General features: G+C 37.9%; 1 protein-coding gene across 7 annotated transcripts in view; it reads right to left on the bottom strand.

Moving 5' to 3' along the window:
- WDR72 (WD repeat domain 72) overlaps positions 1-15,191 on the bottom strand; it is a 218,629-nt gene that overhangs the window by 76,933 nt on the left and 126,505 nt on the right. Inside the window, exons 19-20 of one of the 7 annotated variants that reach the window (XR_012153995.2) lie at positions 14,666-15,099; positions 13,723-14,424 (exon numbers count right to left, since the gene is read on the bottom strand). The exons of 4 other annotated variants lie outside the window; for them this stretch is intronic. Coding sequence is in view for 2 of the 3 variants with exons in the window: in XM_073303834.2 (XP_073159935.1) it covers positions 14,381-14,424 (44 nt within the window). In the remaining variant the exon portion in view is untranslated. Of the gene's footprint in view, positions 1-13,722; positions 14,425-14,454; positions 15,100-15,191 lie in introns of those variants that run through there. 2 more of the 7 variants (XM_073303834.2, XM_073303837.2) reach the window with 2 other exon arrangements.

Below are 15,191 nucleotides of genomic sequence, written 5' to 3'. Positions count from 1 at the left end.
CCTATCTATAGACATAGGCGCTTAACTTTAAAAATTCTGGTCCTAATTTCCCAAGTTATTTCCATTGCTCATTGTCACAAAATGTTCTCTAATCTCCAAAGTGACTTTTCTGTGTTCAATGAGATACAGGTTAGGAGAGATTAGGAAGGCAGGAAAGATGGTAAGGCTCCTAGTGTTTATCCTCTATGTTGCTTCCATCCCAACTGACATCTCTGGCACCAACTGAATGAAATCTCAGAAACCTTTTTTCAGAGAACATGATGCTGGGCTTGATTCTATTCCCTGCTCTATTTCATTCTATTCATTTCATCCTATTCCACCCTCATTGCCATGATGTCTGAGCCCCTTCCAGTGGTGCATTAGGTGATATGAATAACAGCGGTCATGTTTGGTTCTTCCTTGCTCCTCTGTCCCCAGAGGAAAAACTGTGAGCATAGTAAGATTTATTTTTCTTTTCTTAATACATGATATGTACACTGTACTATGTGTTTATATTAGTGAAGTCAAAGCCAAAGAAGCCTGACTTGCACTTGGAATGCTTTCATTTATATCTTTCATTTGCACCACATTTACACCACTGTAACTCGATTGCCTTCAATGGAGACACTCTGATTTACAGTGGTTTAAGTGAGAGTAGAACAGATTACAGCAAACCCCAGTAATCTTAATCTATTCTCTCTCAGGAGCCATTAGAGTATACGGCCAGATCTTCAACTGGTCAATATAGCAGAGCTCTAATGAAGGCTATGCTCACTTGCACCAGATGAGGATCTGGTACACTGGCTCTTATTCAATTTTCTAGCAATTTCTACTATCCAGTTAGAATGGTATGATCTTAATGAGGCCAGCAGACAGCATATGCTTACTTTTTAAAACTACTTTGGTTTTAATGTCTGAGTTATTCACTCCACACACCATTCTCTTCTTCAGAATAGTTTTTTCTTGCCATTATCTTAGTTTAATCTCCCCTTTAGAAACTGCTGCCTGAATAAAATCTGGTTTCGGAATTAAATTTCAAACTATCAAAGGATTGATAACAGCAATGGAGGAATCTACTTGAACGTGTGACCGTAGAGGAGCCGACACCACTTTTTAAGTTCAGAGCCACTTTCCACTAGCAGGAACTTTCAAATTTAAAAATATTTAAAAACAAACAAACCTCTTATTTTCATCTTCATCACATGCAAGCAACAAAACTTAGGGTTAGGGACAGAAAAAGAAGATAAGATAAAGTAAAGAAATAACAGCAGCGCCAAGGTTTGGAGCTATGCCATTCAGCATTTAGAAATTACAATAAAATACTATCAGCCATTTTGGGATAAAGTTGTATAATCTTGTGACTTATTTGATCAACAAAGCTCATGCAGTAGATATGTTTCAAATTAGTACATAAATACACAGAAATTTCTTCCGTGATGATACGGGGCAGGTGGGCATTTTGCAAAGAATCTTAATTCACCTTCCAGTCTGGGGCTTCATTCTCATAGCTACCAAGTGATAACAGGCTCCTTGCTCTATGAGGAGAGGTTAAAAATTCTGGGAATGTTTAGTCTTGAGAAAAGAAGACTGAGGGGAACCATATAACAGTCTTCAAATATATTAAGGGCTGTTATAAAGAGGATGGGGATCAATTGTTCTCCATGTCCATGGAGGTAGGATAGGAAGTAATGGGCTTAATCTGCTTTAAGGAAGATTTAGGTTAGATATTAGAAAAATACTTTCTAACTGTAAGGGTAGTTAAGCTATGCAATAGGCTTCGAGGGCTGGACTTGATGACCTCTCGAGGTCCCTTCCAGCTCTACATTTCTATGATTCTATGTATATAGCTTTGCAGCTCATTACTTTATAACTAGAATACATCCAATTATGCAATAACATACTTCACTGAAGGTTATAAATCATAATGTTTCAAACAATTCATATGGATTTATTTTGACTGATGGCATAGTCACTAGAATTCCTGCAATGCTTAATACAAAATGAGGTTCTTACAGTATCATTCAGGTTTTTCCTCCTCTGTTTTCTAAAGCACTTCCCACACCGTAGTACAACCTGATAAAACGGAAGAGGCTCCCAGCGGCCAGTGTTAGATATTGGTCCAATGGGATTGTGGATAATGAAATTAACATTGATCACTATCAGCAGAAAGAGAAGCTTTTGCCTGCAAACTTAAAGTCCTAAAATGTGTTAAGTTGAAAACTTATGTTCTGTTTTTCTACCTATCAAACTTGAAACTGAGATTTGGGAAGCATACTATTATTTTAATCTTGCTTTTCACTCTGCTTGATACTAGTAATGTTGTTTTGTTTTGTTTCTCTTATCCTCAGGGTATAACAATGCAAATTTCATATTGTTTCATATTTCATTCTGTTGCATGCATTTCATCTTCAAAAAAATCTTTAAACCTAAACATATCTGCTTCATATAAATAAAGGTGTTTTTAAAATATGTATTGACTTTTTTCATGTATTAAGCTTTTTGGATGAATCTGGTTGCTAAATGATTGTCCTAGAAACTGTCTTGTCATCTGGACATGTTCTTAGATTGTTTTTTTGACATGATGTCCCTGCAGAAAGTTGGGCAATGTGACATAAAGAGCATGGGTTTGCCTATCACACTGATTACTTGACGTAATAGTAAGCAAGCTTAAGTGAACTGTGTGTCTTCAATCTTTCCAATCACTTACGGATGGGCACCAGAGGATACCATCCATCATTCCTGGCCTGAAACATATGGTGCCTCAGCAATCTTAGGCTGACCTAAATTATAGTAAAAGCTGCTATGCTGTTCACAATAAGAAATTGTTGTCCACTGAATTACAGGTTTGTGATTAGATTGCTAACATGGTCAACTTGATGTATAAGTGAAGTGTCCAGGAAAGATATTTTCTAGGTTCCTTTGAAGATTAATTTATACCCTTGAAATGTGCACGAATCACAAAGTGAAAAATATGTCAAGATATTTTTTCTTATGAACAAAAAAACCACTGCAGTGGTAACAGTTATTAATTTATTTCTGGCAGTTTTAGCTAACAGAATTCAATAAACAAGATTTTTAATGGTTTCTGTTTTGTTGCAAGACTTGTATACTGCTTCACTTCTAAAAACATGGGATGCTAAGAACACTATGACAAAATTCTTGACAACAGAGCCAGCCTCACTGCTCTTTTCTCCAGAAAACCAATACACAATCTTTCAAACATCTTGCAAAGACAAGTGCATTGGACATCATATTATCTCAAATGCAAAATAAAGAAAGCTTGCTGATATTGTAGGAATGCATGTGGATATGTGTTTATCTGTTAGACCCATAGTTTAAGTGACAAAAGCATGAAGTATTTCATTTCCAATTGGACCCTAGTTTAAGAGACTATAAACTAATATATTTGACTGTTGCTCCAAAACGTTACAGTTTTTTTTTACATGAAACTAGGGTCCATTTCTGTCATCTTTATTTATTTGGCCATATTGTGAAAAAGGCTTTGCACAGCAGAATTAGGGTTCAGCTCTGGAATTTCTAGTGATTCTAGAGACATCCTATTTGAAAGGTTCCTAAATTTAGGACCAAACTATGCCTGTTTCTATGTGGGTATACTACAGGAGGAAAAGGGCACAAATGGAGCTGGGGAACACAATGAGGGGCTAGTTTGTGCTGCCTACAGTACTAATGATCCCAAGAGGTGTGCCAGATCAAGGGAGGCACTCTTTCTCCTGGGAAGCTAAAAAACAAAAGCTTTTCAGAGGTATATCAGACAGAGCAGGATACCATTTCAAGAACACCAATGCATTACATCTGGGAGCTAGAGATTCTGCTAGGCAAATACTGAAAATAATTTCCCATAAACATCTATTTGAATTTTAAACTAATGAATTTATCCATGCTCTTAGCCAATTTGTGTTCGCTGTCTGTGAAGATTCATGTGGATGCATTTTAATAACAGCAAGAATGTTCATGAAAAGCTGATCACTGGCAGACGGATTCCTCTCCCCTGACTGTGGAGCAGTTGGGAAACCACTCTGCAATTACTACTTCTCACCACTGGGTGGATTAGCTTTCATGACCCTATTACACACACTGCTATGAGCAGGGCTGGGAATGAAAGGGAGGGTTCCCTGCTGCAGTGAATCTCCTGGCACGTCACTCCCTCAGCCTTGCTCTGTCATTCCCTCAAAAGCTCCCTGTCTGATGCCGTGCAAGAATCCCTTTGAGAAAGAGCTTCATTGTACTGGCCCTTCTAATTCTGCTTTGGTTCCACTGCCAAGATATTTATCACAGATACGGAGGCAGGGTTTGTCTTTAAATTGTTCATTTTTTAAAAAAACTTTCCCAAACATACAACACAACTTAATACAAGATTATACTACATTAAAGCAAACAATTTTGCTTAGCTTCTTTCTTCTTAATCATTTTTTGCTATTCTTCTGTATCAACTGTTGTCAACGTTGTACTCCCCACTCTGAACTCTAGGGTACAGATGTGGGGACCTGCATGAAAAAACCCCTACGCTTATTTTTACCAGCTTAGGATAAAACTTCCCCAAGGTACAAACTATTTTACCTTTTGTCCCTGGACTTTATTGCTGCCACCACCAAGCGTCTAACAAATATAACAGGGAAAGAGCCCATTTGGAAATGTCTTTCCACCCAAAATCCCCCTAAGCCCTACACCCCCTTTCCTGGGGAAGGCTTGATAAAAATCCTCACCAATTTGCATAGGTGAACACAGACCCAAACCCTTGGTCTTAAGAACAATGAAAAAGCAATCAGGTTCTTAAAAGAAGAATTTTAATTAAAGAAAAAGTAAAAGAATCACTTCTGTAAAATCAGGATGGTAAATACCTTACAGGGTAATCAGATTCAAAACATAGAGAATCCCTCTAGACTAAACCTTAAGCTACAAAAAGACATAAAAACAGGAATATACATTCCATTCAGCACAACTTATTTTATCAGCCATTTAAACAAAACAGAATCTAATGCATATCTAACTAGATTGCTTATTAACCTTTTACAGGAGTTCTGACCTGCATTCCTGCACTAGTCCCAGCAAAAACAACACACGGACAGAGAGAACCCTTTGTTTCCCCCCGGCTCCAGCTTTGAAAGTATCTTGTCTCCTCATTGGTCATTTTGCTCAGGTGCCAGCGAGGTTGTCTTAGCTTCTTAACCCTTTACAGGTGAAAGGGTTTTTCCTCTGGCCAGGAGGGATTTAAAGGTGTTTACCCTTCCCTTTATATTTATGACAACTGTCCAGTAACAAAAATCCTATAATATACAGTAGATCTGCTTAGCATATATACCCATTTTGTTTAGTAAAAGTAGAGCCTTTTGAACCTTTCCATTGGTACAAGCTAATTGCAAGATGAATCCCTTCCTATGGCATTGTAGATAGCCATAATATGCCTAGACTATCTGGAAACATCTATTTGAAGGATCTTTTTCATTTCTGTCAAAATGCAATGCTTTCCTGAAAACACGGATGAAAAGTGGTGCCCACTTAACTTACATAACAATACAAAAATAGATTGTGTTTTCAGTCTACATAAAGATTTATTGATATTCATTGTCAACATCAACCTCTCCAATCTGGCAAGATGTAAAATCTCGCCAGCAGTCCATTTTTAAAAGAAATGGAGGGTTTGGCAGTCGTGCACAATCAATTTTACAAAACCCAACAGGCATGATTCACTAAAAAGTCAGGTCTGCTTTTTTGGGAGGAGAGGGGGCTGTGGGGGAAAACAGATCAGCTGTGGGGGAGAGAAGAGAGAGAGAGTACATATATTTTCTTTCCTCTTCCAATACAGCACTGGCATGGAAGACCATAGTCCAGACAGTAATTTAATTAATTTATTTATTTATTACACAAAAGCCATATTGGCTTCAATGGGAATTCCATTTGTGAAATAACAATGTGATGTGGTCCTTAGGGATGATGATCTGTACCGAGAATGTGATGTGAGCAGAGTTTAGCAAATAGCAGAAAAAGTGTTCTGTGAATATTCACTGGCATTTTAGAACAAATTTCAATTTGACTGTACTGGCAACCTTTTTCTGTGTTCATTTTCCATTACCATATGAGCAGCCCGCCACTATAGCATGATGTGAAAAATGAATCTGAAACTTGAGTGCTCCAATAGGCTCCGCTTCAGCCAAGTACCTAACCACTTGCTTACCTTTAAGCATGTGAGTAAACCCATTGAAGTCATGGGAATATTTACATGTTAAAAGTAAAGCATGTGCTTATGTGCTCTGCTAGAGCAGGACCAGAGAGGCTGAGAATGAATTGATCTTGTGCTGGTCAGTTCTTAAGTCATCTGAGCAGGGAACACTATTACTACTATGGCTATTGTTATTATCATTATTGTTCATTTGTTTAGCAGCAACATTGTGCTCAGCTGTGCACGAATGACAAAGACAGTCCCGGGCCTGAAGATCTTACAGAAGCTCATCACTTATGGTAACATATACACTCAGAACTGGTAAACTGGAATAGTAAATATCTTCTGGGCACTGTTTGTGAGCTATTCATATAGGAACAAAAGTCAGAAAACTTTGGACAACTAATAAATTCAAAAATTTCACTAGCTGCTCTGTAACTTTTCACTGACTGAAAGAGGCAAACTTGGTGAAATTATTCCTAAGAAATTATTCCCCCAGCTATAACTGGAAGTGATATACCTTTCTGCAAAGATTGGCTAAGATTTGATTTGAGCCCAACTCCTACATCGCTCTGTCTCCTATTCTTGCAACTTTTTTTGAACAATTTACAGCAGAAAATCTCTCTCTCCATTCTGGCTCCTCCAAAAGCCTGTGAAGAAGTTGCCTTCCTGGTCCTCCATGACAGGAGCTGAAAATATATGAAATGAGAAAGGGACAAGAGGGCCGAGAGGTGATCTACATACATATACAATCACATGGAACAAGCCATATGTTATTCTTACACATGTCACAAACAGACTAGTATGGAATGTACGAGGGACTGTTTGTAGGGTTGGTCTCAGCCTAGTTATGGGCATACATTACCACTGCTTTGACAAAATATAAGAGTGTCTCCTTTTAGGGACTGGAGGCTTTCCCCTGCATCAGCTAGAGTTTGGCCCAATAACTAACTATTTCTTCAGGTATGTTCATAGCTTGCAGATTCTGTTTGTTACTTTATTGGTGGAAATTGGTGGATGGCAAAGCTGCCAAGAAGGATGTAGCAGCATCAGCAATGACCTCACAAGGAAGGACCTGATACTACCGCACCACCACACATTTGTAAGGTTGCTGCAATCAGACCTTCACTCTCAGTCAGACCGCATCATTTTGAATCTTAAAATAAATATTTTTTTGGAGTGAACTTTGTTCAGACTTCCCATTTGAGAAAGCTTTGGTGAATGCATGTCTGCATGCAGCAAGTAATGCATTTGATTTCTTAGAAGATATAGTGGAAATACAAAACTGAATGCTTTCTAGCAGCATCAAGTTTACCTGTCATGTTTGTATGTATGTATGTAGGTATGTCTATATGTCTGAGAATAGATCTAAGCAATTTGAAAGTTGCTAGTTGAAGAAAACTCATCCTCTTGCCTTCCCATTTGATGTTTGAGAATCAGTCAGCTGCAAATACTGTGGTGAACTGCTTTTTCTTTCCAGCAGCTATGGAACCACGATAACAGGAAGCCTGTATTAGTTGATGCTACATCACGACAATGCAACTGCGTTATCTTTTGACTGCCAGGAAGATAAAACACAACACAGTAATAGGAGGTGCATATGGAATGGCTTTAGAAAAACACACACCAAACCACTAATTATTCACATTAGTAAATTTTCTCATTAGAAAAATGAAAATAGTTTTAGAGCTGCCAACTGATACATTTCATGTTTCTGAAACTCTTCGGTCCACTCTTTAAATGAAGAAGAAACAATATAATTCAGCAATTTTACTGAACACTGATCTTTTTGGTTCTTCCTTTCTTAACTTTACAAACTTTAACTGCATCTGGTGCCAAAGGGAGCTTGGAAAGGGCAGAGGAGGAGCAGGGACTTCAGGGAGCTGGCTATGATTCCTATATCCTGTGCTGGCTCAGTTCCAGTTAGAGCAGCTTAGTGGTTCCTTTAAGTTGCACCTATGACATAAGGTCCCTAGGGAACTGCCCTCTTGCAAGGGGAATTCTTTACTGGCCATTTTCAGACAAAATCTGGCTACTTTACGCCACCTAAGTGATGTTCCTAGGAATCTGGCTCACCATCATGAAGGTTTTGCACCGTATTTGAAACCACAATATCTTTCCATCTAATGCAGCAAATATTTAGGACTGATCCAAAGTCCACGGATGTCAATAAGAGTCTTCCCACTGCCTTCAACAGGTGTTGGATCGGGCCTTTAATTCCGCATTACTCAGAGCAAAAGTCAACCCTTATTTAAAAACAAACGCATATGCAGGAGAGTGCAAAGGGAAAAAACAACACCGCTACTGAGACACAGAATCTTTGTGACTTTGAACATCTTAGGAAAAAGCAGAACAATGGGATCAACCCTTGAGAGATCTCAGACTATAAAAAAGAAAATCAGTAGCAGACAGTCGAATAGAAATGCTGACTGTTATCACCTGATGTTCTTGGATTCCTAATAGCAAACTATCAAGGGTACATTTAATCTTTATTGTTCATATGTGTCAATCTTTCGTATTATGTCAAAAGAGATGTTTCATATCTTGTGGGTCAAGTTTTCATATACATGTCTATATAAGTAAAGTTTGTTGTTTTGCAGATTACAAACATGACATGGCATTCTTCTGCAAGTGCAGCCTAATTATTAGTGCAAACTGCTTGGAAGCTGTAGTACATTAACTATACATACGAAAAGCCTGTGTGGAGTAAGGCACTTAACTCATTTTTAACTATTTGAAAAAAATACCTTATGAGTAAATGTAAGATTTATAAATATGCTGCACTGCATACCAGATCATTTATTTATATTCTGTTTGTAAGTTTCTTTACTGGTATTTTGAGATTTGTTCTTATATTTTGCTGAGAATTCTATTCAGCTTTGTCTAAAATGTGCAGTGGGCCAATTTTTAAGATTAGCTACGAGATTAGATTGTGTTTATAACTGAATGTTAGACATGACCCTCTACTGTTAAGACTGCCAACAGTTTCCATTAAAACACTCTTATTTAAATCACTCACAAGTTTCTGAAACATTAACCTTTTGGCTGAAATTTTCCATATCAGGCCTCTGCGACAAAATGATTTTTTTTAATGTCTTAAAACGTTTGGCAATTTTTTCAAATAGTTTTCAGAGTACAAAAATATTCATGCAATCTTTTATGAACACTGGAAGATGGAATTTGAGTTGGAAATGGATTAATAGATTTGAATCTTCCAGTGAAAACTGGTTTATGAGACTTTGAAAATCTTGTGGCACATGCACAGTGCATTTTAAACTACAACTGAGGTAAACTATTCATACAAAGATTTTAAGCTTCTTCATTAGATCCAAATCCTGGTTCCGGCCACTGAAAATTATGACAAACTCGCATTAGCTTCAGTGGGATGATATTTTGGTGCTTACATTTGTTAAATCCTTGGAGAAGGGACTATCTTATTATTTGTATTTTTTACAGAAACAAGCAGTCTGTTGACCAGTAATGACTAATAAATAGAAATGGTGATTAGTATAAGGGGCTGAAATTTGCAAGTTGCCCACTTTTAACCTGTACAGGACAGATTACTGAAAGGAGTCCTAGGCCTCCCTACATTAAGTAGGTTTTACAGAAGCAAGTGTCCTCATATCTGGGAGAGTCCTTTCTGATTTTTATTAATGATGAGCCCTGATTGTTTAGCCAGTGGATGTTGGGAGGAAGCAGTCTACCATGTTTAGTAAAATGTTGTGCAAGGTATTAAAACTAACTTTGAAATAGTAACACTTTGTAGAATGGCCTGGGAGTATCAACAATTTAAATCCTCTCATCAAAAGAGGACCTATGTTACTCTGTTCCAGAATGCAAAACTTTCAAAAGCTGTCTACATTTTCCCACTGATGCCCTTCACATTTTGTAGCCATGGTATTCTGGCAGAGGGAAGGTTTTGCCCATGAAAGCACACTAAGCTGCAATTCTTAGATCATTATATTGTGTTGCTTTGTTACAATTAGGGATGGGATGAATCTTTGATTAATTGAGCAAATAAACCTGTTACAACTAGAGTTGACATGGCTATGGCTATTGCCATATGGTTCCTCAGACTTTGGCCCAAAGTGGCATTTCATAGCGAACAAAGTCAAGCCCTTCTGCTCCCCTTTGCTGCTTCATATTCTGCGTTGCACCACTTCCTAGCACAAGAAGCCTCATTAAACCCCCTCCAACTGCCTTGGCTCCTGCCATGATTTGTATTTATAGTCAGCATGGTATTAGTGAATCATTTATTTGGTATATAGTCAATATGTAAGAAGTGACTGTTGCATTATTATTTATAACAAAATAATGGCTAGGTGGTTAACGCTTAAAATGGTTTAAAATTAAACTCTATAAAGAATATATGTTAGTTTAGCTCCTTTCTACAATACCAGTGAATAATCCTATCACATGTGCTTGTGTGACGTAAATATTTGTTGACACATTCTTTAAAACAGTCCTACACAAGTTTCTATGTGCTTTATGTGCCTCCTGAATGAAGTCAGAAAAGGTGCTGTATATTTCAGCACATTTTGGTTACTATGCATAATTAATCTTGTTCTATTCTTTAATGTTCAAAGCCTACTTTGAACAAGGTGAACAAGTCTCTTCAACTGCACTTCTCCACTGGGAAAGGCAAAATAGATCTCTGCTCACATAACAGAGATCAGGTCCATATGGACATACTCTTGTACTGAACCTTTTAAAAAATGCAAGGAGAGGCAGAAGTGTGTGCAAAGCTGAACACCTACTTTAGTCTCCTGAAACATATCAGTTTCATGGGCCTGGGCCATTTCTATGTGCTGATGGTCTGTATCGCCTTCAAATGATAGCTCAATGTTTGTTTGACAGTGATTTTTGGGAATAATGAAGGTATCTTCCCGATTCTGTTGGGGGTGGGGGGGGGGGATGTATGAAAGGCTTTTTTTTTTTTTTTTTGAGATTTTCCATGTTTGCTGGCTGAGGTAAATGGTTGACTGATTATTGATGGCTGATGGAGTTAAATTTTTTTTTTCTGTGCTGCTGGAGGGTTACCATCAGGGTACTCACATTTGTATGGGAGTCCATTTTTAAAGTAAAATCTAAATAACTAAATATGATTTTTTAAAATCTACTTTTTCTTAAATTCAAAGAAAAAATTTTAAACATGGGAGAATTACAAATGTCTCAAAAAGAAAAGGAGTACTTGTGGCACCTTAGAGACTAACCAATTTATTTGATTAGTCTCTAAGGTGCCACAAGCACTCCTTTTCTTTTTGCAAATACAGACTAACACGGCTGTTACTCTGAAACCTTACAAATGTCTGTAACACATCTTTCATTTTCAAGCAGAAATTTCAAGTCCCTTCTGACAGACTGTGCTGTGTAAAAACATGTCACTTGCCTTATTGCCAAGTAATTATAGTACTTAAGTGTCTGTTTAATTTCGGGCTGTAGGTAGTTGAATTTTATTTTCTTCTCTTGTCTGAGTTAGAAGGATCTATGGACATGCTGCAGTTTCATGACAGAAGTACATTTGTAGACGAGTCATGTAGTGTGATCTGCACTCAACTAAAACAACTGTACATAAATTACACCATAAAATAAATATTTTAAAGACCCAATGAATAATATGTAAATTACTTGTTTCACATCACACTGAAAAGGCAAAAAAAATAACACAGTCAAAATGGTATATGAGAGGTGAAGGTGAAGCATCTGAGGAAAGTTTATACTGACCATGGATGAGGTAACAAACAGAGGAAACTGTATCAGAAATGTTGTAGAGGGAGAAATTCAAATAGAAACAGAGAAGCAATAACAAATTCTTGATTTAGTGTGGGGAATGACTGGAAATAAATCTACTTCCACAGGTTCTTAGTGATCCTAGGTTTTTTGTGAGTAGAACAGGCCGCGATGAAAGACTAATAATGATAGGGTGAAACTCTGACAAGCATAAAGGCCCATTAGTCTGTGAGCAGTGAAGAGAAGAGTTTCTGAGGAAGATCTAAATGGAAGACGTTGAAGTATCCAGACACTGAGGGCATGTCTACACTTACCGGTAGATCGGCACTGCTGCAATCGATGCAGCGAGTGTTGATTTAGCGGGTCTGGTGAAGACACGCTAAATCAATGGGCAAGCACTTGTCCCATTGAAGTTCTACGATGTAATTAAGAATTACATGTATGGACAAAGCTGGGGAGAAAACAAAGGGAAAGGTGGAGCAAGATGGATAGGATAAAGGCAGAAGGAGAAAAAGACACGAAAATACCCTTAGGGTTAAAGCAAAGGGGGTCAGAAGAGCTAGGTTGTATTTTGTACTTTTTATTAAAGACTTCCTGTATGACCTGCATGACTCTTTGTCCTGCACCTTCCCTAAATGCAAAACTTGGATAATAATATTTCCTTATTTATGTTGTAAGGCTTAACTGATATCTATAAGGTGCTTAGACACATAAAGTTATAAATACTGATAAATAAATTAGTAATTGGCTGCAATGTGATGAGAGTTTATTTTTCCTCATGGCACAAATGGAACTGTAGTGTGCCTTGTATGGCATTATGAATTAATATTTTAATAGTGCATGATAAAGGAATTTTAAGTTCATAAGTATTGATATGTTTATGGAATACCATGCAACCAGATTTCCATCTTGAGACTATTGCAATGGGATAGTAGTATATTGCCTGTAGTTTATGTAAATTGAGATTGTTGGATAAGGATAATGATATCCAAAATCCAGCCTTACCTCAATGTCACAGAAATGGCAATGCACAGGAACTGATGACATACCTGAAATGATACGACTTAAGCCCTCATCCTTCAGGATCTGACTTAACCTCATCCACCTCCACCCCTAACTGCATGGTCCATCTTATCTAGAGAGGGAAACAAATAGTATTTGCTATCTGACCCAAATAAACTAAACCAGTGACTAATAAATAGTGCCCACTCTAGAAATGTTAACAAAATGCAGCTAAAGGTAAGATGTACTAGCAGCACACCCCTTAAAACAAACACTACACATTACCAGTTAGATAAAAATATATAACCATCTATATACACACACACAAATGCATACACATATAAGTTAATGAATATACTGCTATTAAATCCAATAAATGTAGCACTCATTTGATGTAAAGAATTAATGATTTTATGGTATGGTTGAGTTATCACAATTAAAATGTCCTTCCTAGAAGGCTATTTTAAAGTTATATTGCACTAATGATTAAAGTCTCAAGGAAGATTTTGATAAAACTGAGAAGATAAGTACCATCCTTACACAGGACTAAGTGTACTACAAACATGGGTAATTAAGCCATCCAACAAGCGTCTAGGGCAGGTAAGCACTCCATTCACTTTACAGCCAGGGCTTTCCTATATCTGCTTGTATCCTGATGTGTAATGTTTGTTTAAATGGTGTGTTGACAGGGGTGTACCAGGCCGTGCAAAGGATGCTGTAGGTGTCAGGGCTATGCTTTGATAGGATTGCATGACCAGGGGCCAAGTAGTTCTCTCAATGGAGTGTTCCATAAATCACACACTTCACAGAGCCATTTTTCAATTGCCATTTTATTCACAACTATTAATTTTTATATCAGCAGTTGTGTCCTCTCCCGACTCTCTAACTTTTGTTTTTCTGCAAACAGATCTTTTTTTGTTTAAATGGTCTTTTGTAATTTCATGTATGAAGAATACGGTCAACATTCTGCATTAAGTATATCCAACTTCTGGTTATTTTATGCAACAGTTTGGGGCCCCCGCATTTGCCACTTGATTCACCGACTCCACCCCTTGACTTAAATTTTCCTGGCTGAAAGAGAGGCACTGCAGAGCATACCCCAGTGCAATGACAATATTAAAATCACTTCCCATGCACAAATTAGCAGACATTTCTTTGATTTTAAGGTTGATAAATAAAGTCCAGTCCTCTGAAGACCAGTTCACACCATCATGACTGCACTGCCTGGGGGCATCCATGACACAATCTTAAGAATCCTCAAACATCTCTCTCAGACAATGCTTAATGCTTCTGTGCACAGCAGCTTGTACAATTGCAGACAACAGTTCTAAGGTTATGGACCGGCACTGGTTCATACCAATTCCTTCCTCAAAGCTAGATAGTACATGTCTGTAGAATTAGCTCCCTCTCTCTCTTAGCATCCTGGTGAGCATCTGGTTTCAGATCTGGCAAAAGCAGGGCAGCTCTAATCCATTTGTGCCTTTAAGGCTGTCAGTGTCCAGACTCTCCAAAGCCTCTGAAGAACCACTGCTCAGCTGTTGAGAGATTTAAAATAAAAAATCATTTTAGTTTTTATAACATGCTTTAAAACCTTTATTTTTGCATCAAGAGACCTCTATCTCATGGCTTAAATTTTTTGCCCTCTGGATGGTCTTGATCCACCATCCTTTTGATTGTGAGCTAAACTCCTTAGTCAATTGATCCATGATCAATTCTTATCCCCAGCACCCACACCTTTAACTTCAACCCATTAAAACATTCTTATGTACAAGTTACCTGTGACTTGTCTCCGTACACTCTGACATTTGAACTGTAGGGTTCTCCTGTCTGGTTTCTCAGACAATGCTGGGTCCAAGGTTTGTCATCATGCTCCTCCTCTGCACTGCCCTTGTGATCATTTTCATCATCAATTTTGTGGCTCTCATGACAGGTTCTGGGGTCTCAAGCCCTGGTTGTCCGCAGGGTGTTTCCTCAGCCCCCAGCAATCTTGCCTGTGTAACGTCTCTTCATGAGCTGATTGACTATGTGCGGTGCGGGGGGTGGGGGGGAGCAAGGGCAGATTCAACGGCTTTTTAGGCTTTTTCCATCTTTAATCCACATGCCTTATCAAGCAACACAATGACTGTGCAACACTGTCTTAACCAGGCACAGCACTTAAAAAGTCCATGGTTTCCCTCCTTACATAAGGAAGACCTTCCAGTTTAGTCATGCTGGGGTGGAGCCAGGTGTCAAAAAGGGAAGAGGTAAGATTAAGACATTTGCACATTTAGTTTTATATATAAATATATACATGATTATATAT

This window comes from Lepidochelys kempii, chromosome 10 (assembly GCF_965140285.1).
Source record: "Lepidochelys kempii isolate rLepKem1 chromosome 10, rLepKem1.hap1, whole genome shotgun sequence".
Lineage (NCBI taxonomy): Eukaryota > Metazoa > Chordata > Testudines > Cheloniidae > Lepidochelys > Lepidochelys kempii.
The sequence above is the reverse complement of the archived record's forward strand: the minus strand, read 5'-3'. Positions and strand labels throughout refer to the sequence as shown.